The 24,414-nt window shown below is 39.2% G+C and overlaps 1 protein-coding gene across 7 annotated transcripts in view; it reads right to left on the bottom strand.

The window, feature by feature from the left end:
- SPIDR (scaffold protein involved in DNA repair) overlaps nt 1–24,414 on the bottom strand; it is a 377,600-nt gene that overhangs the window by 306,194 nt on the left and 46,992 nt on the right. For all 7 annotated transcript variants that reach the window (XR_011070777.1, XM_068525972.1, XM_068525967.1 and 4 more), the window contains exons 4-5: nt 22,560–22,739; nt 20,131–20,288 (exon numbers count right to left, since the gene is read on the bottom strand). Coding sequence is in view for 6 of the 7 variants with exons in the window: in XM_068525972.1 (XP_068382073.1) it covers nt 20,131–20,288; nt 22,560–22,739 (338 nt within the window). In the remaining variant the exon portion in view is untranslated. The remainder of the gene's footprint in view (nt 1–20,130; nt 20,289–22,559; nt 22,740–24,414) is intronic.

The raw sequence follows: 24,414 nt of genomic DNA, 5'->3' as shown, positions 1-24,414 counted from the left end.
TCATCTGTCGATGGACACTTAGGTTGCTTCCATATCCTGGGTATTGTAAATGGTGCTGCAATGAACACTGTGGTACATGACTCTCTTTGAATCACGGTTTTCTCAGGGCACAGGCCCAGTAGTGGGACTGCTGGGTCGTATGGCAGTTCTATTTTTAGTTTTTTAAGGAAACTCCATACTGTTCTCCATAGTGGCTGTATCGATTTACATTCCCACCAACAATGTAAGAGGGTTCCCTTTTCTCCACACCTTCTCCAGCATTTATTGTTTGTAGATTTTTTGATGATGGCCATTCTAACCAGTGTGAGGTGATACCTCATGGTAGTTTTGATTTGCATTTCTCTAATGATTAGTGATGTTGAACATCCTTTCATGTGTTTGTTGGCAATCTGTGCATCTCCTTTGGAGAAATGACTATTTCGGTCTTCTGCCCATTTTTGGATTGGGTTGTTTGTCTTTTCGATACTGAGCTGCGTGAGCTGCTTGTATATTTTGGAGATGAATCCTTTGTCAGTTGCTTCGTTTGCAAATATTTTCTCCCATTCTGAGGTTTGTCTTTTTGTCTTGTTTATGGTTTCCTCTGCTGGGCAAGTCTTGTTTATGGTTTCCTCTGCTGGGCAAAAGCCTTTAAGTTTCACTAGGTCCCATTTGCTTATTTTTGTTTTTATTTCCATTTCTCTAGGAGATGGGTCAAAAAGGATTTTGCTGTGATTTATGTTACAGAGGGTTCTGCCTATGTTTTCCTCTAAGAGTTTGATAGTGTCTGGCCTTACATTTAGGTCTTTAATCCATTTTGAATTTATTTTTGTATACGGTGTTCGGGAGTGTTCTAATTTCATTCTTTTACATGTAGCTGTCCAGTTTTCCCAGCACCACTTACTGAACAGGCTCTTTACTCCACTGTATATTCTTGCCTCCTTTATCAAAGATAAGGTGTCCATATGTGCGTGGGTTTACTTCTGGGCTTTTTATCCTGTTCCACTGATCTATATTTCTGTTTTTGTGCCAGTACCATACTGTCTTGATTACTGTAGCTTTGTAGTATAGTCTGAAGTCAGGGAGCCTGATTACTCCAGCTCCGTTTTGTTTTGTTTTTTTTTCCTCAAAATTGCTTTGGCTATTTGGGATCTCTTGTGTTTCCATACAAATTGTGAATTTTTTTGTTCCACTTCTGTGAAAAATGCCATTGGTAGTTTGATAGTGATTGCACTAAATCTGTAGATTGCTTGGGGAGTACAGTCATTTTCACCATGTTGATTGTTCCAATCCAAGAACATGGTGTATCTCTCCATCTGTTTGTATCATCTTTAATTTCTTTCATCAGTGTCTTGTAGTTTTCTCCATACAGCTCTTTTATCTCCTTAGGTAGGTTTATTCCTAGGTATATTATTCTTTTTGTTGCAGTGGTAAATGGGAGTGTTTTCTTAATTTCTCTTTCAGATTTTTCATCATTACTGTATAGGAATGCAAGAAATTTCTGTGCATTAATTTTGTATCCTGCTACTTTATCAAATTCATTAATTAGCTCTAGTAGTTTTCTGGTAGCATCTTTAGGATTCTCTATGTATAGTATCATGCCATCTGCAAACAGCGACAGTTTTACTTCTTCTTCTCCGATTTGGATTACTTTTACTTCTTTTTCTTCTCTGATTACTGTGGCTAAAAAGTCCAAAACTATGTTGAATAATAGTGGTGAGAGTGGGCAACCTTGTCTTCTTCCTGATCTTAGTGGAAACAGTTTGTTTTTCACCATTGAGAACAATGTTGGCTGTGGGTTTGTCATATATGGCCGTTATTATGTTGAAGTAGGTTCCCTCTATGCCTACTTTCTGGAGGGTTTTTTTATCATAAATGAGTGTTGAATTTTGTCAAAAGCTTTTTCTGCATCTATTGAGACCATCAGATGGTTTTTCTCCTTCTATTTGTTAATATGGTTTGTCACGTTGATTGGTTAGCGTATATTGAAGAATCCTTGCATTCCTGGGATAAACCCCACCTGATCATGGTGTATAATCCTTTTAATGTGCTGCTGGATTCTGTTTGCTACAATTCTGTTGAGGATTTTTGCATCTATGTTCATCAGTGATACTGGCCTGTAGTTTTCTTTTATTGTGACATCTTTGTCTGGTTTTGGTATCAGGGTGATGGTGGCTTCGTCGAATGAGTTTGGGAGTGTTCCTCGCTCTGCTGTATTTTGGAAGAGTTTGAGAAGGATAGGTGTTAGCTCTTCTCTAAATGGTTTATAGAATTTGCCTGTAAAGGGATCTGGTCCTGGACTTCTGTTTGTTGGAAGATTTTTAATACCAGTTTCAATTTCTTTCACCAGTGCTTGTGATTGGTCTGTTTATATTTTCTATTTCTTCCTGGTTCAGTCTCAAAAGGTTGTGCTTTTCTAAGAATTTGTCCATTTCTTCCAGGTTGTCCATTTCATTGGCGTACAGTTGCTTGTAGTAATTTCTCATAATCTTTTGTATTCAGTCACTGTCAGTTGTAACTTCTCCTTTTTCATTTCTAATTCTGTTGATTTGAGTCTTCTCCCTTTTTTTCCTGATGAGTCTGGTTAATGGTTTATCAATTTTGTTTATCTTCTCAAAGAACCAGCTTTTAGTTTTATTGCTCTTTGCTATTGTTTCCTTCATTTCTTTTTATTTCTGAACTGATTATTTCTTTCCTTCTGCTAACATTGGGGTTTTTTTTCTTCTTATTTCTCTAATTGCTTTAGGTGTAAGCTTAGATTGTTTAGTTGAGATGTTTCTTGTTTCCTGAAGTAGGATGGTATTACTATAAAATTCCTTCTTAGAACTGCTTTTGCTGCATCCCATATGTTTTGGATCATCGTGTTTTCATTTTCATTTGTTTCTAAGTATTTTTTGATTTCCTCTTTGATTTCTTCAGTGATCTCTTGGTTATCTAGTAGTGTATTGTTAAGCCTCCAAGTGCTTGTATTTTGTACAGTTTTTTTTCCTGTAATTGATATCTAGTCTTACAGTGTTGTGGTCGGAAAAGATACTTGATACGATTTCCATTTTCTTCAATTTACCAAGGCTTAATTTGTGACCCAAGATATGGTCTATCCTGGAGAATGTTCCATGAGCACTTGAGAAGTAAGTGTATTTCTGTTGTTTTTGGATGGAATGTCCTATAAATATCAATTAAGTCCATCTTGCTTAATGTACAATTTAAAGTTTGTGTTTCCTTATTTATTTTCCTTTGGGATGGTATGTCCATTGGTGAAAGTGGGGTGTTAAAGTCCCCTACTATGATTGTGTTACTGTCGATTTCCCCTTTTATGGCTGTTAGCGTTTGCCTTATGTATCGAGGTGCTCCTATGTTGGGTGCATAAATATTTACAATCGTTTTATCTTCTTCTTGGATTGATCCCTTGATCATTATGTAGTGTCCTTCTTTGTCTCTTGTAATAGTCTTTAAAGTCTATTTTGTCTGATATGGGAATTGCTACTCCAGCCTTTTTTTGATTTCCATTTGCATGGAATATCTTTTTCCATCCCCTCACTTTCAGTCTGTATGTGTCCTTAGGTCTGAAGTGGGTCTCTTGTAGACAGCATATATACGGGTCTTGTTTTTGTAAGCATTCAACCAGTCTATGTCTTTTGGTTGGAGCATTTAATCCATTTACATTTAAGGTAGTTATCGATATGTATGTTTCTATTACTATCTTCTTAATTGTTTTGGGTTTGTTATTGTAGGTCTTTTCCTTCTCTTGTATTTCCTGCCTAGAGAAGTTCCTTTAGCATTTGTTGCAAAGCTGGTTTGGTGGTGCTGAATTCTCTTAACTTTTGCTTGTCTGTAAAGGTTTTAAAATCTCCGTTGAATCTGAATGAGATCCTTGCTGGTAGACTAATCTTGGTTGTAGGTTTTTCCCTTTCATCACTTTAAATATGTCCTGCCACTCCCTTCTGGCTTGCAGAGTTTCTGCTGAAAGATCAACTGTTCACCTTATGGGGATTCCCTTGTATGTTACTTGTTGCTTTTCCCTTGCTGCATTTAATACTTTTTCTTTGTATTTAATTTTTGATAATTTGATTAATATGTGTCTTGGCGTGTCTCTCCTTGGATTTATCATGTATGGGACTCTCTGCGCTTCCTGGACTTGACTATTTCTTTTCCCATATTTGGGAAGTTTTCAACTATGATCTCTTCAAATGTTTTCTCAGTCCCTTTCTTTTTCTCTTCTTCTTCTGGGACCCCTATAATTCGAATGTGGGTGCATTTAATGTTGTCCCAGAGGTCTCTGAGACTGTCCTCAATTCTGTTCATTCTTTTTTCTTTATTCTGCTCTGTGGTAGTTATTTCCACTATTTTATCTTCCAGGTCACTTATCTGTTTTTCTGCCTCGTTATTCTGCTACTGATTTCTTCTACAGAATTTTTAATTTCATTTATTGTGTTGTTCATCATTGTTTGTTTGCTCTTTAGTTCTTCTAGTCCTTATTAAACGTTTCTTGTATTTTCTCCATTCTAGTTCCAAGATTTTGGATCATGTTTACTATCATCACTCTGAATTCTTTTTCAGGTACACTGCCTATTTCCTCTTCATTTGTTTGGTCTGGTGCATTTTTACCTTGCTCCTTCATCTGGTGCATATTTCTCTGTCCTCTCATTTTGCCCAATTTACTGTGTTTGGGGTCTTCTTTCTGCAGGCTGCAGGTTCGTAGTTCCCATTGTTTTTGGTGTCTGCCCCCAGTGGGTAAGGTTGGTTCAGTGGGTTGTGTAGGCTTTCCGGTGGAGGGGACTGGTGCCTGTGTTCTGGTGGATGAGGCTGGGTCTTGTCTTTCTGGTGGGCAGGACCACGTCCGGTGATGTGTCTTGTGGTGTCTGTGAACTTATTATGATTTTAGGCAGCCTCTGCTAATAGGTGGGGCTGTGTTCCTGTCTTGCTAGTTGTTTGGTATAGGGTGTGCAGCACTGTAGCTTGCTTGTCATTGAGTGGAGGTGGGTCTTAGCATTGGGATAGCGATCTCTGGGAGAGCTTTGGCCGATTGATATTACATGGGGCTGGGAGGTCTCTGGTGGTCCAATGTCCTGAACTCGGCTCTCCCACCTCAGAGGCTCAGGCCTGACACCCCACCAGGGCACCAAGACCCTGTCAGCCACACGGCTCAGAAGAAAAGGGAGGGGGAAAAAAAGAAAGAAAGAAAGAAAAATAAATAAATAAAAATAAAATAAAGTTACTAAAATGAAAAATTAAAAAAGTGTCAAAACTAAAAAAGTAGTAAAAAAAAAAAAAAAAGAAAGAAAGAAGAGAGCAACCAAACCAAAAAGCAAATCCACCAATGATAACAAGCGCTAAAAACTATCCTCCCAAAAAACACAACGGACAGACAGAACCCTAGGACAAATGGTAAAAGCAAACCTATACAGACAAAATCACATAAAGAAGCATACACATACACACAAAAAGAGAAAAAGGAAAAAAATATATATATATATGTAAAATTGAGAGCAACCAAATCAGTAAGCAAATCTACCAATGATAATAAGCTCTAAATATTAAACTAAGGTAAACATAAAACTAGAAACAAATTAGATACAAAAGGCAAACCCCAAGTCTAAAGTTGCTCCCAAAGTCCACCGCCTCATTTTTGGGATGATTCGTTGCCTATTCAGGCATTCCACAGATGCAGGGTACATCAAGTTGATTGTGGAGATTTAATCCACTGCTCCTGAGGCTGCTGGGAGAAATTTCCCTTTCTCTTCTTTGTTCGCACGGCTCCTGGGGTTCAGCTTTGGGTTTGGCCCCGCCTCTGCATGTAGGTCGCCTGAGGGCATCTGTTCTTCACCCAGACAGAAGGGGGTTAAAGGAGTGGCTGATGCAAGGTCTCTGGCTCACTCAGGCTAGGGGGAGGGAGGGGTACGGAATGCGGGGTGAGCCTGCCACAGCAGAGGCTGACGTAACGTTGCAACAGCCTGAGGCGCACCGTGCGTTCTCCCGGAGAAGTTGTCCCTGGATCACGGGACCCTGGCAGTGGTGGGCTGCACAGGCTCCCAGGAGGGGAGGTGTGGATGTAACCTGTGCTTGCACACAGGCTTCTTGGTGGCGGCAGCAGCAGCATTAGTGTTTCGTGCCCGTCTCTGGTGTCTGTGCTGATAGCCACGGCTCACGCTCATTTAGGTGGTGCTCTGAATCCCCTCTCCTCGCACACCCCGAAACAACGGTCTCTTGCCTCTTCGGCAGGTCCAGACTCTTTCCCGGACTCCCTCCCGGCTAGCTATGGCGCACTAGCCCCCTTCAGGCTGTATTCACACATCCAACCCCAGTCCTCTACCTAGGATCTGACCTCCAAAGCCCGAGCCTCAGCTCCCAGCCCCCACCCATCCCGGCGGGTGAGCAGCCAAGCCTCTTGGGCTGGTGAGTGCGGTCGGCACCGATCCTGTGTGCGGGAATCTCTCCGCTTTGCCCTCTGCACCCTTGTTGCTGCGTTCTCCTCCGTGGCTCCAAAGCTTCCCCCCACCCAACCCCCATCTCCACCAGTGAAGGGGCTTCCTATTCTGTGGAAACTTTTCCTCCTTCACAGCTCCCTCCCCAAAGTGCAGGCTCTGTCCCTATTCTTTTGTCCCTGTTTTATCTTTTTTCTTTTGCCCTACCCAGCTATGTGGGGATTTTCTTGCCTTTTGGGAAGTCTGAGGTCTTCTGCCACTGTTCAGTAGGTGTTCTGTAGGAGTTGTTCCACATGTAGATGTATTTCTGATGTATTTGTGGGGAGGAAGGTGATCTCCACGTCTTACTCCTCCATCTTGAAGGTCTCTACCTTCATTCTTGAATGATATTTTCACTGATTATAGAATTTTGGGTTGACTTTTGTTTTTCCAGCACGTTAAACGTGTTCTGTAGCCTGCTGGCCTGCACTGTTTCTGATAAGTAGTCAGAGACCATTTGTTATCACTGTACCATTTCTCAGGGTGCTTTCAAGATATTTCCTCTATCATGTTCAACATCTTGACTATGAAGTGACTAGATGTGATTTTCTTGTATTTATCTTGTCTGAAATTCACTAAGTTTCTTGAATATGTAAATATATGCCTTTCCCCAATTTGGGGAAATTATCAGCCATCATTTTTCCAAAAATTTTTGCTCCAATTTTTCCTCTCTGCCACTTCAAAGACTCCATTAAACATGTGTTGTTGGACCTTTTTACATTGTCCTACCAGTCATTGAGACTAGCTTCATTTTCTAAAATCTCCTTTTTCACTTTTTCAGACTGAATAATTTCCACTGATCTATCAAGATCACTGACTTTTATTTTTTCCCAATCTTCTGTAATCCCATCTAATGGAATTTTTATTTCAGGTATTGTACATTTAACTATAGAATTTTCATTTGGTTCTTTTTTTCCAATTCCTATTTTTCTGCTGAGTTTTTTGGTCTCTGCATTCATCACGTGCATATTTTTCTTTATGGCCCGGAACAGAATTACAAGAGTTGCTAATTCTAATATATGAGTCATATCAGGGTCTGTCTCAATTAATTGCCTTTTCACTTAAGTATAGGTCACATGTTTCTGGGTTTACGTGTGTATGTGTCTGTGTTTGTCTAATAAATGTGGAGTGTATCCTGGTCATTATTAGTGACTATTTTAGACTCTGGATTCTATTATGCTCTTCTGAAGAGTATTTACTTTTTTGCTAAAATGGCAGTTAACTCGGCTGTACTCACTCTGCACACTGCTTTCTCCTGTGTGGTGGAAAGCGACTGAAATCTGTGTAGTTCTTATATCCTGTAAGATTTATATGCATTTGTGGTTCTCGCTGGGAGGTTCTACTTCACACTCTCTAACTTTTAAGCTCCTGCAGCCACCCCAAACTCTGTGTTGTGATTTCTATCCAAGTTTAGCCACCCTGAACAACACTGATGGGGGCCTGCCCTTGGGTAAAAAGTGGTGAAAAATGAAAACCTCTCCTGGTTTGTGCCATTCTCATCTTCAAAGTGTCAACCCCTCGTTTCTGCAAGCTGTCTTCCACTTCTACTGTGTCTTCAAATATTTTTATATTCTTTTTATATTTTTATAAACTCTATTTCAAAAATACATTTAATACACTTTGTATGTCCAGAATTTGTCACTGTTATTTGCAAGAAAAGTAATCTGACACATGCTGCTCTGTCATTACTGAAAGTGGAACTCCTAAGGATTTTTTTTTAATTAGAAAACTAGAGGACTATAAAAGTCACACTATGATGACTCACTATTTTTTAATTTATACCGGTGTAATATTAATTCCTACAGCAGTCCTTTTTCTATTTTACTCCTTCTTATACCAGAAAACAGATGAATTTGGGCAATGAAAGGAAAATGAAGGGAAATGGGATGACAGGGTGACAGTGAAAGAGGAGGAAGATTTATAGTAAAAAAAAAAAAAAAAAAAAAAAAAAAAAAATGACGAAGTCCCTGTCCTGGTATGTCATAAGCTAAAGTTTAGCCAATTAAGAAGGGAGATGTGGAAAAATAAGGATGTTAAGTTCTGAAACAGATGCTACAAATGATATTGGCACATACTCACTTTCTTAAAGAGAATAAAAGCCAAAATATGCTATAATGTTCAGATCATGAACAGATAGATCATAGATACATGCACACAAAATTGTAATATTAAATAACAACAAAAAAAGATAGCTGCTCCTCAATACAACTCCTAAGAGTCCTCCTTTTTTTTTTTTACCACAAGAACACACCAGAGTATGAATTTGTTTCTTAAGTGTAATGTTTCTACAATGAAATCTTTAAAATATAATCAAACAAAATCATGACTAAAAACTCCATATATTTCCCTTTATAAGCACTAAATTGTCATTTTTATACAAACATATTTATATTTTAGAGAGGGTTTCTAAAATGTGTGCTTTTGATCTTGATTAATTAAATTCTTTCAACTCTATACATGTTGTACACATTGGACAGTTCTCAGACATTAACAATTAGTACATATTTAGTCATATCACTTTATTCTAATTCATCATTAAAACTGATTAAAAGTGAAATTAAATGTATTACTTTCAAACTTTCATACAAATATAAACAAATAAAAAACAAAGAATTACAAATACGCTCATTAAATTTAGAAATATTTTTGAAGTTTGCCAGATCACTTTCTAAATATCCTTCCATGTAAGAATACAAAATTTTGCTTGTTCTAATTTTGTTAAAACTTTTCCATATTCCATATTCTGTGAGATACTGAATCATCTGTTCTGCCCGTACTGTTAAGAGTGCAAAGAAAACGTCTGTTTTATAACAATGAATCCATATTTCAAATTTGAAAATCAAATTTGCTTTCTCTTAAAACTACAGCTTTCATTCAGATCTTGTTTGAGCCACCCAGCTTCTATTGCGCATCTTCAACAAAAACCCAAACCTCACTCGGGTTATCTGATATTTATGAAGCCTGAAAGCCTGTATTTGCATAGGACTCACTACATAAAGTACAAGAGAATTACATAACAAAGCTCACCTAAATCCAATTTTCTTCACACTTCCTGAAAAATGTGCATTACACAGAAAACCCACTGCTGCATCTCTGCTGCCCTCTATAGGAATGGTTCTTGGAAGACACATAAAATAAATTGAAAACCCAGACAGCAATACTGAACAATTGGAAGTGACACCAGTAATCAATCACATTTGTCAAATGTCCTAAAGGGTAACATTACAAACAGAAGTTACGGTCTTTGATTTTCATCATGCTTTTCTTCCAAGTTATGTAAGTATGCTATATTGCAAGAAAAACAACATAAGTAATTACGAGAATTTGGGATCAGGCTACATTAGTTGGAACCTCATTCTGCTATTTACTGGCTATGTCTCGATTCCCTCATCTGTAAAATGGGGCTAATAACAACATCTACACAACATGATCAGCACTTACCAAAGTGCCTGGCATATAGTAATAACTCAGGGTTATTGTATTGTTATTAATGTTATCATTGCTACTACTATAATTGACACGGTAACAATGTCAGGACCACAGCTCTGAAGCCAGAGTGCCTGAGTTAGAATCTAGGTTCAGTCACTTATAACCACAGGAAAATTACTTAATCTCTCCGTGCTTTAGAATCCTCATCTGGAAAACAGGAATGATAATAGCTCCCACCTCACGGAGTTATTGTGAGGTTTAAATAAGCTAATGTATATAGCAAAGCACTTAGAGGAGAGCCCCACATCAGAAGCACTCACAATATTAGCTGCTGCTGTTGTTATGAGTTCAGTCGCCTTTACACAGGACTAGTATAACTCTATTCCAGAGAACTGGTGGAATCAAGCTTACAGGCATATGTTTCCTAGTTCAAAAACATCCCTCACTCCGCCCAGGGCAAGGGATTCAAGATAGACCTGAATTACAATCACGGCTTCCCACTCAGTTAAAATACAGTTCTTCTGTAGAGTAAGTATCCTCCCCCCCACCCCATATATTCCATTTCTACAAGCATGCATGAGAGGCAAAAGTAATAGCCTCCTGAGTTATTTAAGGGAGGTTTTGTTTCTGAAGAGCTAAGTAATAGTTATAAAATTCCTAATTATGGTATGCCTTCCCCCTCCATGTTAGTCAATGTGCATGGCTCATTTTAACACTGTAGCTGACCCTGTCAATGCCCAACTCCTCCCCTATGTCTTCAGTGATGCTGGCCCTATTTCTAACTTCCAACACCCCCATTTCTTTGCATCAGGGCTTCATCTGGCTGCTGGAACCCATTTTTTTCACCTGTTCAGTAGTCTGTAAAAACTAGGAAAAACTCCTATCCCCCAACTCCACCAGGGATGGAGCAGCCCTCAGCCAAGGAATGAAGGCATCTGTGCATAAATACCCCAGCTTCCCTGCCCCTCTGGTGGGATGATTCTGATGTTTCCAGAGGTTTCCAGCAGTACTAAGCTACCCACAATGGTAACTTGTTGATATTGATGCCTTAATTGGCTGCCATCCCTTCCCAGGCTCACTGGCCCACTTCACCACCAGATGTTCTCAGAGCATGCTGCTACGGAAATTCAAAGACAAACAAACGTTAAGTAGAGGCAAGTCTACAAAAACTGCACATCACATTTTACTTCTTTCAACCTCCTTGAAATACTGAATGAACAGAAGAGAATAGCTTTAGGTATCAGTATAGGGAAGTATTAGGCAATAACTGCTGATGTGACTGCAAGATACTGGGTAGAGGGTATGCAGACATATGAGTTAAAGTCTCCTGAAAGGTAGATGCCAAGACAGCAACAGCTACAGAAGAGATTTACTGGGGGAAACACCTGTGAAGGATAAAGGGGAGAAAGCTGGAGTCAAGGAGAACTTTAAGACCACAATGCAGGTCTGACAACTATGAAAGGAGGAGGAGAAGGAAAGAGGACAGGGTAGAAGAGTCTCTGACTGCAGCGCCGCTCTAGGAGATTTTAGCTTGGCTGATGCTGTCTTCAATTCAAAGTCATCCCTCGAGCGGTTCTGTGTGACCGTGTCACAACCCTGGCATACTCAGTCAATGGCTGGGACCAGCCCATGGGAAGCATGGTTCCAGTACACACACAAGTACAGTACAAGCCCATTTCCATAGCTGCACTGCAGGGAAGGATGGTGCAAAGTGACATTACCTTAGGGCTTGAAAAATGGGTCTAGTGAAAACCTCCCTCTTCTCCAAGGTTGTCCCGTTATCAGTATGTACTACAGTTCTGCATGTTTGTAAACTTCATGTAACGTAGCATCAAACTACACATAGCCTTCGGCAAGGTGGCTAACTTCCTCAGCATTAACCATGATGGTAGCTACAGCTCTCCACTATATAAATGTACCACAATTTGCATGTGTTCACAGAAAATTAGGTTACTTTCCTACGTTTCTTTCTCTTATAAACAATACTAAAATAAATGTCCTTGAACATATATTCTTGTACATATTTTCTTTGGGCATATGTGAAAATTTCTCTGAACAGTGGCTTTCAAACTTTTTGGTCAAGAACCACAGTAAAACGTACATTCATATTGTGATCCAACACATGTATACTAATAAATCTGAACCTATAGTTTCACAAAAAATACTCTTACTGTCATACATTCTAATGTAGTCTGTTTTATTCCACTATGTTTTTAAGTCATTGAATCAATTACAGCAACCACTGATGGGTCATAAGCCACATTTTGAAAAAAATCAAGGATATTTATCTAAGACAAAATTGTGGGGTGATAAAATATGAACATCTTCAGCTTTACTAGAATTTACCAAATTACAAAATGGCTGTACCAATTTACATTCCAACAGCAACTATTCCTATTGTTCCACACTCCTGACATTAGGCACTGTCAGACTTTTTTTTTTTTTTTTGGCAATCTGATGAAAATGCAGTATCTCATTTTTAATTTGCCCTTCTCATACAACTAGTGACACTGAGCATCTTTTCACATGCTCATTAGTCATTCAGGTTTCCCTTTCCTATCCTTCACCTGATTTTCAATTGGGCTATTTATCTTTTCTTTACTGTTCTGTAGAAGTTCTCACTATATTCTGGATAGAAGTGTAAACTGTCCTTTAAAATTTTTTTTAATGCAAGCAATATATGTACATGGTTCAAAATTCAAAATAGCATACAAGAAAAAAGTTTCCTCAATCCAGAGATAGTCCATATAAACATACATTCTTTCCATTTTTCTACACAAGTATTCTATATCCTGTTTTTGTCATTTAACAAAGTATTTTGAATATTATTTCATAAGCACATAGACCTACACCTTTCTTATACTTTACAAAATGTTTTATCAATTTTACTGAAGTATATAACTTAAGCACACTAAACTACACATATTTATTCAATTTGACCAGTTTTGACATATGTACACTCCTATGAAACTATTACCATAATCAAGATAAACATTTCCATCACCCCCAGAACTTTCCTCATGTCCCACTGTAATCCATCCGTCTCCTCCACCCTCATTCCCAATAAACCACTGACCTGCTTTCTCACTACAGAATCATCTACACCTTTTAGAATTTTATATAAAGACAATCATATAGTATATACTCCACCTCATTCATTTTAAGGGCCTGAGGCTAAACTGTAAAGGTCAAGTTACATGGACCTTGACTTTCAGGCAATGGGGTACCATTGAAAAGTCTTTCAATAAGTGAATGATAAGATTATAATGTTTATTAAGATGAATCTAACAAAAAGATATAAGCTAAGAAATCAGTTATGAAGCAACTGAAACAGAACGGACAAAGGTGAAAGGGCCCAATTCAGGGCAGAAGTGGTGGGGATGCTGTGGTTTTGAGGCCAAGTCCGCATGACCTGATAATGAACAGATTCAGGCAGTGAAAAAGAAAAGCGATGAACTAGGGCCAAAAACACATGAAGAGGATGAGCCTGGGTTAGAAGGAAGAGGGACAGGACTTCGGACTCTTAGACTTGCAGTAACTTTAGGACACCCACACAAAGATGTCATGAGGCAGCTGGAAACCCCCATGGAATTCAGGACAGCAAGGGCATTAGAAAAAGATTTGACAGTTAGAAGCTTGAAGAAAATAAGGAAAATAATTGAATCTTTGTTCCTGTATGAGGAAAGAAAGGAAGAAAAGGAGGCAGGAGTTAAGGTCACAGAGAACACTGCTATGATTAGGCAAACCACAATTCCCACATTATAGGAATGCCTCCCAGTGCCTGCTTGGAGAAATCCATTTTTTGAGTCACTTTTCAATGACAACGTAGTATGTTGTATTTTTAACATACATGACTATTAATAAAGACAAGTGTACTTAATGAGAAACTACATAGAGAAGTCTTGAATTTTTAAATACAAAGTAAGCCAAGGTCTTCTCTTTTCTATGACCATATCTTTCAAAGTTCTGCCCATGTGCAAGCTTCTTCCAATATAGGAAAGCAATCTATGTAGATTCTGAGGCATTCAAACAACACCTGAATACTTTTGTTGCAAGGTTTCACAGCTGCCTTGTTTACTACATAACTTGGTCACAGTCACATAATTTTCTAACACAGTTTCCTGTCTGAAAATTGGGCATAACAGCACTGACTTCACAAGATTGTTTTAAGGCTCAAATGGAAAATGTACTGCTATATACTGCATGTTGAAACCTAATCCCCAACGTGATGGTATCTGGAAGTGGAGCCTTTAGGTGTAGCCCTCTTGAATGGGATTAATGCCCTTACTAAAAGGCCCCAGGGAGACCCCTCACCCACTCCATCATTTGAGGACACAGTGAGAAGACAGCTATGAACCAGGAAACAGATCCTCAACAGAAACCGTATCTGCTGGCTCCTAGATGGTGGAACTTCCCAGCCTCCAAAACTGTCAGAAATAAACTTCTGTTGCTTAAGCCACCCAGTCTATAGTATTTTTGCTACAGCAGTTCAAAGGGACTAATAGACTTACATAAAGCAATTAGTGCAATGTAAGGCCCAGTGTACGTTCACTATATGTGATTTGATTCTCTGTCTTCCTTGAGGGAAAAGCCAATGACTGCTGTGTTTTTGTTTTTTTTTAATTATGAAATAAATACAGCAAAAAAGAAAATAAACTTCTCCAATAATCCTACCACCCAGAGACACACTGTTTACTTTTTGGAGAACTATGGAGGCTTGCCACTCACTTCTCATAACTCAACTCTATTATTCAAGAGCAACCCTGAAAAGTCTGTGTCATACTGTAATTTGTAATTTTAACAAGGTATAAACTTGAATTGCAAGCACTACAAAACCTGTATGCAAGAGTTTGCTGAGTTAGTAAACTCAGTCTACCACCTGGCATCTCTACCATGCAGCATTACAGTCCTTCTAACAGAAGTGGTTATTTACAGCAGCTTTCAAAGGATAAGTATATCCTTAAGTGACAGAATATTTCCCCTAAAACAAGCCAAGAAAAAAATTTACATAGCTTAATGTTTTCAAGTTTCATCCACATTGTACCATGTATCAGAATATCATTCCTTTTGAATGCTGAATAATAGCCTGCTGTACGTGAAACAGAGCAGGACCCTGCCGAGTACCCTGCCTCTTGTTTGTAGAAAAGCTTTAGCCTCCTAGGACTTCCCCAAGTTCCAAAGAACAAATTTAATTCGAGAAGTGAGATAATGGAGAAACAAAGCAAAACAGTCAAGCAAGATAAAATAATAGTAGTTTAGCCATTGAACAAAGTGAAGGGCCTTTAGTTCTTCCGCAACAGCTATAGATAACATGCTGAGCCATGTCCTTGAGCTGTTCTGCCGACACTGAAACCCCCACCAGCTGGAATAAGTGAGCTGCATGCTGACCACAAGCACACAGGCCCCAGACTGAATGGAAGCAGAAGGTTGATGATGGTGACTCCTGATTACTTCACCGCCAACCAATCAGAAAAATGTCCACAAGCTGATCAGGCACCCTGCAACCCTCTCGCTCACCCTGTCTTTAAAAACTTTTCCCCGAAAGCCTTTGGGGAGTCTGGGTCTTTTGAGCATGAGCCACCTGTTCTCCTTGCTCAGCCCCATGTTGGGGCGCCATGCAATAAACACTGTACTTTCCCTCACCACAAGCCAGTGTCAATAGATTGGCTTTACTACGCGCGGGCAAGTGGACCCAAGTTTGGTTCACTAACGTACATATACATGTAGGTAGATATATATACAAAAATACACATATACATACATACATGTTGAGAAATGGAATACTGACTGTGTATCAGTAAACAAAGGATGTCACAGTCATCAGTGATTGCAGCCACCAGCCTACGGTGAGGTGGTGAGCCCTGAGGGAACTCAGGATATGAAAACACAGGATACTGGCCCCAGACAGCTGAGGTATATACCAAAGGAACGATTTCAGTGTGCCCAGACTCTTTCATCTTCCCATACATAGAAAAGTGTTAAATTCCTTAACTTGAGATACTTAGTTTTCTTTAATTAAAAATAATCTTTTGACATTCTAACTACCTGCCTTTGGTTGCAAAACTCCTAGATAACCAGGCTCCCCCCTCGCCTCCTCGGAGCAGTTCTCTCAGGGTTACTTGAGATGCTGCCTCCCGGGCTTGAAGTCCTAAAAATTCCCGCCGAATAAAACATAGCTCTCAACTTCTATGCTGTGAATATGTTTTTAGTAGACAAGATACATACACACACATTTTGTTTATTCGTTCATCTGTTGATGGCTATCTGGGTTGTTTCCACCATTTGGCCATTGTGAATAATGCTGCTATGAACATCAATGTACAAGTGTCTGAGTCCCTGCTTTCAATTGTTTTGGGTATATGTCCAGAAGCAAAATTACTAGGTCATATGGTAATTCTAGTTTTAACTTTTGAGAAACCACCAAACTGTTTTCCACAGTGGCTGCATCACTTTACATTCCCACCAGTAACGCACAAGGGTTCCAATTTCTCCACAGCCTCAACATTTTTTTTTTCCCATTTATGGGTAACAGCCATACTGATGGGTATGTAGTAATATCTCATTATGGTTTTGATTTGCATGTCCCTAATGACTAATGATGATGAGCATCTTTTCATGTGCTGGACTGCCTGGGAAGATCGGGTTGACGGCCATGGTGGAACAACAGGGAATGGATTTATCCTCCTGCCTGAAACAACCAAAAGGAAAAGAAAAGAAACGAGACGAAATACTTGAAACAATGGTTTTCAAGACATGGGACATGAGGCAAGAAGAACACTAACCCCTGAAAGCTGGGAAACAACGAATTGAGCTCTATAATTGCCCCAGCTTACTTTCTTGAGAGAATTTCCAAACCACACCATAGGGAGGGAGAACTGAGGTGGAACCTGGTGAGCTCCCCGAGTTGAAGAGACACAGCTGAGAGTCCATGTAGACAAAAGTAGCTAGAGTTCATAGCACAGAGTACCAGAAAAGCCAGAGTTGCACAGAGAACCCCAATCATCCCCCTCAAGTATACAGCAGAGTACTGATCAGCATGTGCATATAAAGAAACTACACTAGACCAGCGAAAGAACCGTGTGGAAGTAGTAGAAAAACAGTGCCCACTGCTCACACAGGGTCAGGAAACAGTAACTGCTAACCTGACTGGAAAAAACCCATAATTCAGAGAATTACACAGACCTCAGGAAGGTCTTGCTTCAGTAGTGGAATATAAGACTGTGTACTTCCCCAGACCCACCTAATAAATCATAAAGCAACACCTAAAAGGATGAAACTGTTTCCAGGTAACTGCACCACAGAACAAAGCCAAAATTAAAATAATTTTTTTAAAAATCCAGCACCCAACAACATAGAATTCAAAATATTTGGTATCTACTCAAAAATTTCCGGGCATGTAAAGAAGCAGAAAAATACAACCCATAATGAAAAGAAATACCAATCAATAGAAACAGACACAGAAATTACACAGATGACAGATTTACAGAAAAAGCCGTTAAAACAACTATTATACTCTTTATGTTCAAAACACAGACAAATGTATGATCGTGTTAAGGAGAGACATGGACAGGATAAAATGACATAAACTTTTAGAGATGACAAATACACTGGATAGTATTAACAGCAGATTAGACACTACAGGAAGAAAAGATTATCAAACATGACGATATAGCAATAGAAACCACTCAAAATGAAACAGAGAGGGGGAAAAATGAGCACAGCGTCGATAATACATGACACGACGTCAAGGAGCCTAATTAACATACATATAATTGGAGTCACAGAAGGAAAGGAAAAGGGAGTCAGAAAAAAAAGTGTTGCATAAAGGCAAAAAACTCTCCAAATGTGATGAAACCTTTGAACCCATGTGAACAGGAGAGTTAACTTAGCAGACCTGAGACAGGTATGCCTAGAAAGCCCTGCTTGCAATGTTGGTCCTTGCCTACCTCTGGGAACTTAGATTTCAGGATGATTCCCACCATTCCCTAAATGATAAGAGCATCTCCCTGTGCCTAAACTGTGCAAACAATATGGCTTATGTTGAATACCTGTTTTCCATCCTGAAATCTGAAATTCTGGCACACGTTAGGCAGAAAGCTCCCCTGATAAAAACCCTTGGCACTGAGTCACCAATGAGCACCCACGGCAGACAACACTGCACATATACTGTCAAAACTCACTGCTGGAGCAGTTAAGCATCCCCTGTATGACTCCACTGGAAAAAGACTCTTGGAAGAGTGCTGATTTTACTTTTGTTTCTTTTCACTGTAATAAATCATAGCTGTGAGTATGACTATATGCTAAGTTCTGAGTGTCTTCCTAGCAAATCACTGAACCCAGAAGTGAGCTTGGGGATCCCAGACAAACCACAGATCCAAGAAGCCTGACGAACTCTAAGCAGAAAACCACACCTAGGCAGATCACAATCAAACAGTTTAAAACAAGGAATAAGAAAAGCTTAAAAGATCAAGAATGAGAGGAGCTTCAGGCTTCTTGATAGCAACTCTGGAACTAGAAGACAATGAAGCAATGCCTTCAAAATTCTAAAGAAAAATAATTTCCAACCTAAAATTCTATATAAACTTTCAATCACACATTAAAGTGTGATGAATGCATCTTCTGACATGACAAGGCTCAAAAAATTATCTTCCATAAATCCTTTCTTGGAAGCTACTGGAAGATGTGCTCAATCAAAATGAGAGTAACAACCAAGAAAGAAGAGTCCAGGATAAAGTTGCTCCATGCAGGAGCGAGGTGAAGGGAATTCCCCAAAAAGATGGTGAAGGGTGACTCAAGGGTGGCTACATTCACAAAGCACAGAGGACTCTCAGCTGAAATCAGAGCGGCTAGGAGGTTGTGGGAAACAGTTCTCCATAAAAGCAAAACGAATAGAATGCTGAATGGATAAAGAAGATGTGGTATATAATTACAGTGGAATACTACTCAGCCATAAGGAAGAATGAAATAATGCCATTTGCAGCTACATGGATGGACACAGAAATTAACATGCTAAGTGAAGTAAGTCAGACAAAGACAAATACCGTATGATATCACTTATAGGCGGAATCCAAACTATGACACAAATGAACATTATCTACAAAACAGAAGCAGACTCACAAACATAGAGGACAGACCTGTGGTTGCCAAGGAAGAGGGGTCGGGGAGGGAAGGATTGGGAGTTTGGCATTAGCAGGTGCAAACTATTACATATAGGATGGATAAACAACAAGATCCTACTGTAGAGCACAGGGAACTCTACTCAATATCTTGTGATAAACCATAATGGAAAAGAACATGAAAAAGAATACATATAACTGAATCACTTTGCTATACAGCAGAAATTGACACAACGTTGTAAATCAACTACACTTCAATGAAATATTTTTTAAACTTTTTTTAAAGAACTAATAGAATGCCTGCTATGCCTGAAAATCTTAATGGGAGAACTGAACAATGGTGAAAAATTAGAGTTTTATTCATGGTAAGTAAAATTAAGAGTTTTATTCATGATAAGTAAAACTAGGCAAACAAAAACCCAAATGATTAACTCCAACAAAAACGAAAAGTTGGGAAGGAAAATCACAATTAACAGTTGTCTTGTTATGAATATTATTATTCAGAATTGCATAATGCTGAATCTAATGTAACCAGGCCATGAGACATCGGTCCTGGGGGAACAGAGGGATGGGAAAGTCCCATGTGTAGCAGAGGTGAGAGCGGGTGAGGAGAAAAGTACTCAGTATTTATCCATGTTTAAAAGCACATTACAGGGACTTCCCTGGTGGTCCAATGGTTAACAATCCGCCTTCCAATGCAGGGGACACGGGTTTGATCCCTGGTCAGGGAACTAGGATCCCATACGCCGCGGGGCAACTAAAGCACGCGAGGCGCAACTAGTGAGCCTGCGTGCCACAACTACAGAGCCCATGCACTCTAAAGCCCGCACGCCACAACTACAGAGCCCATGAACTCTGGAGCCCGCACGCCACAACTAGAGAGAAGCCGGTGCGCCACAACAAAAGATCTCGCATGCCGCAAATAAGACCCAACGCAGCCAAAAATAAAATAAATATTTAAAAAAAAAAAAAAAAAAAGGCAGCACATTACAAGCATGTTATTTAGAGAAAAGGAGGTAAAGAACAAAAGAATCCACAAAGAGTCAAAAGTGGTGGTCCCTGAGGAAGGAGTTGCAAACAAAACACCAAAGGCTGTGACTAACAAATGCCATAAACAGAATGGAAAGTTGGAAACAATTCGTTCTTACCTTAGGAAGTTCAGGTAGCGTCTCTGGAGGTGTCAAAGAACGACTGCTTGTACAAGAAGCACGGTCAGATATTTCCACCACACTCTCACGGTCTGCAAATTCATCACATGTATCTTCCCTGTCACTGTCAATCTCCCAGTCAATAACCTGGAGATCATCTAAAAAATACAATTTTAATTTTAAATATCTTTAATGTGTTTGAAATCTATTCTTCCTCAATAGTTTTAAAAGATCCATGTTGTTCAACAATTTTAAAATATATTAAAAGACAGCAGAAAGTATACTCCTACTCTTATCTATAAACATCCCATTTCTCCCAACTCTTACCCCTACCCCAATTCTCAGGTAACTACTTCTATTAGTAGTTTTTGTATTCTTCTAGAGTTTCTCCAGCATTATTGTTGATATGGAGAAAGTTTTAATGGTCTGGATAGAAGATCAAACCAGAAACAACATTCCCTTAAGCCAAAGCCTAATCCAGAGCAAGGTCCTAACTCTCCTCAATTCTATGAAGGCTGATACAGGTGAGGAAGGCGCAGAAGAAAAGTTTAAAGCTAGCAGAGGTTGGTTCATGAGACTTAGGGAAAGAAGTCATCTCCATGACATAAAAGTGCAAGGTCAAGCAGTGAGTGCTGATGTAGAAGCTGCACCAGGTCATCCAGATGATCTAGCAAAGATAATTCATGATGGTGGCTACACTAAATAACAGATTTTTAATACAGATGAAACAGCCTTCTACTAGAAGAAGATGCCATCTAGGACTTTCATAGCTAAAGAGGAGAAGTCAATGCCTGGCTTCCAAGCTACAAAGGACAGACTGACTGTCTTGTTAGGGGCTAAAACAGCTGGTGACTTGAAGTTGAGCCAATGCACGTCGACCATTCTGAAAATCCTAGGGCGCTTAAGAATTATGCTAAATCTACTCTGCCTGTGCTCTATAAACAGAACAAGAAAGTCTGGATGACAGCACATCTGTTTACAACATAGTTTACTGAATATTTTAAACCCACTGTTGAGACCTACTCCTCAGAAAAAATGGTTCCTCTCAAAATATTAATATTCACTGACAATGCACCTGGTCACCCAAGAGCTCTGATGAAGATGTTGTACAATGGAATGAATGTTGTTTTCATGCCTGCTAACACAACATCCACTCTGCAGCCCACGGATCAAGGAATAATTTCAACTTTCTAGTCTTATTATTTAAGAAGTTCATTTTGCAAGGCTATAGCTGCTATTGACAGGGATTCCTCTGATGGATCTGGGCAAAGTCACCTGCAAACCTTCTGAAAAGGATTCTCCATTCTAGATGCCATTAAGAATATCTGTGATTCATTCAATGGGAAGAGGTCAAAACATCCACAGTAACAGGAGTCTGGAAGAAGTGGATTCTGACCCTCATGGATGACTTTGAGGGGTTCAAGACTTCAGTGGAGGAAGGACTGCAGATGTGGTGAAAACAGCAAGAGAAGGAGAACCAGAAGTGGAGGCTGAAGATGGGACTGATGTGCTGCCATCTCAGGATAAAACTCTTAACAGGTGAGGAGCTGCTGCTTATGGATGTGCAAGGAAAGTGGTTTCTGGAGATGGAATCTCCTCCTTGTGAAGATGGTTGGAATGGCAACAAAGGATTTAGAATATTACAAAAACTTAGTTGATAAAGCAGCAGCAAGGTTTGAGAGGACTGACCTCCATTTTCAAAGAAGTTCTCCTGTGGCTAAAATGCTATCGAGCAGCACTGCAAGCTCCAGAGAAACCGTTTATGAAAGAAAGAGTCGATCGATGCAGCAAACTTCATTGTTGCCTCATTTCAAGAAACTGCCACACCAACCCCAGCCTTCAGTGAGTAGCCATCAACACTGAAGCGAGACCCCTCCACCAGCAAAAATACACGACTTGCTGAATGAAGGCTCCCATGATGGTTAGCATTTTTTCTGCAATAAAGTATCTTTTAATTAGGGTGTGTACATTTCTTTTGAGATATAATGCTGCTGCACACTTAATAGACTACAGTAGTACGTAAACATAACTTGTATGTGCACCGCGAACCCAAACATTCATGTGACTTGTTTTGCTGCAACGTTCCCTTTACTGCGGTGGTCGGGAACCAAACCTGCAATATCTCTAACGTGTACCTGTACTTTAGAGAACTTGCTTGGTCATCAAAGAGACCCAAAGTGGAATCCAACCAGTTCTAACATGTTCAAGCCTAAGTTGTTAACTGTAAAAATAATACTGGTAATACTTATCTCTTAGAGTTATTGTGATAAACATTATGAGAAAATGTTTCTAAAAGGCTGGGAGGCTGGGACTCAGTAATATTTTTAAAAATGCTAAGTATCAATATTAGAAAAGGAGTGTAAGTTTCTTCCATTATTAAAACCCAATCTATAACAGAAACTAAATTTCTTACAAAATTATCAATTTACCTTCACTGGCCCCATCTTCTGGAGAGAAAATATTTCTGCTATAAAACCTGCCTATTCTAGAACCATGTCCATTCTCTCTCTGTGATTTAAAAATTGTTTTATCTTCATCTGATAGATCACTTCCACTGGAACTCCACGTTATAGCTGTAAGCCCACTGGTACTCTTAGATGTGGTAGGTTCTGCAAAAGAAAAAGGGAAAATATAAAAATGGCCAATTGATATGGTTATTGATCAAAATGAGGTTTTATACATGTTACTTTGCTGAAGTCACAAATATACAAAATTCTGATGATAGTGAAAGCAATGTCTTACTTCAAATCTTCCCAACTGAAGGTCTATGTGTAACCTGGCTAAGATTCTTTGAATTAAAGCCAAATTACAAGAAGAAAAAGAAGTCAAACTGATTGAGAAAAGTCATAAAAGACAAGGAAGGAAGATGGTGGAAGAGTAAGACGTGGAGATCACCTTCCTCCCAACAGATACATCAGAAATACATCTACACGTGGAACTGCTCCCTTAGAACACCCACTGAACGCTGGCAGAAGACCTCAGACCCCCAAAACGCAAGAAACACCCCACGTACCTGGGTAGGGCAAAAAAAAAAAAAAAAAAGACAAGGAAAATGACTGGAGCACAAATGAAAACTCAAAAATAACCTTCAAATAATTACAAAACTATAAAACTTCGTAGAATATTTCATCAAGCCATAAGGAAAAACAAAAACACAAAACAAACCACACCAATAATTATCTGTAATAGGAATGCTTCTGTGTGCTTCCTTTGCCATGCTAGGAGCCCTGGTAACAGCAGTTTGCTTAAAATACTTAACAGCAAACTTTTTTAATTAATTAAACTTATTTTGAGATAACAGTTGGTTCACATACAGCTGTCAGAAATAACAGAGAGGGCCCTTGCATGCTTCACCCAATCCCTCCAATGGTAACATTCTGAAAAACCACAGTACAACACAGAATGTCGATACTGATACTGTCAAGATAGAGAACAACTCCATCACTGTGAGGATATCTTACACTGCCTTTTAAAAGCCACCAACATAACTCCCCTCCCCACCTCAATTCCTAATCCCTAGCAACCACAAAGCAGTTTTGCACTTCTATAATTTTGTCATCTCAAGAATAATATATAAATGGAATCACCTATGTTACCTTTTAGGACTGGCTTTTTGTGCTCAGCATAATTCCCTGGACATTCACCAGGCTGTTGTGTGTATCAACAGTCACTTTCTTTTTATTACTGAGCAGTGTTCTGTGGTGTGGATGAACCACAGCTTGTTTAATCAGTTACCCTTGAAGGACATCTGGGTTGTTTCCAGTTTGGGGCTATGACAAATGAAGCCACTATGAACACTGTGTACAGCATTTTATGTGACTGTAACTTTCATTCTCCAGGATAAATGTCTAAGGGTGCAATTGTTGGGTTGTATGGTAATTGTGTGTTTAGTCTTGTAAGAAACTGCCAAACTGTTTTCCAGGGCGGCTGTGCCATTTTACAGTCCCACCAGCAATGTGTGACTGATCCAGTTTTTCCACATCATCAGCAGCACTTGGTGTGGTCACTACTTTTTATTTTAGCCATTCTGATAGACAGGAAACCTAGAAGGAACGGGGCGACTCTATCTCGATGGAACCAGAAGTCCAACAGAAAATTTTACTGATTTTGATCAGAAAAGGAATAGATATCTAATAAAAATCAAATTTTCTATTCCTATTGAGTAGATAGGTGAGTTATAATGCTAAAACCAAAAGAAAAAAAAAGAACTCTCTTAGTCACATTTCAATATAGTGCAAGGTTAAGAGATTAGATATTACAACTCATGTTTTACAGAAGAGGAAA

This window comes from Eschrichtius robustus, chromosome 17, assembly GCF_028021215.1.
Source record: "Eschrichtius robustus isolate mEscRob2 chromosome 17, mEscRob2.pri, whole genome shotgun sequence".
Lineage (NCBI taxonomy): Eukaryota > Metazoa > Chordata > Mammalia > Artiodactyla > Eschrichtiidae > Eschrichtius > Eschrichtius robustus.
Note: the sequence above shows the minus strand (reverse complement) of the source record. Positions and strands in the feature narration are given on the sequence as shown.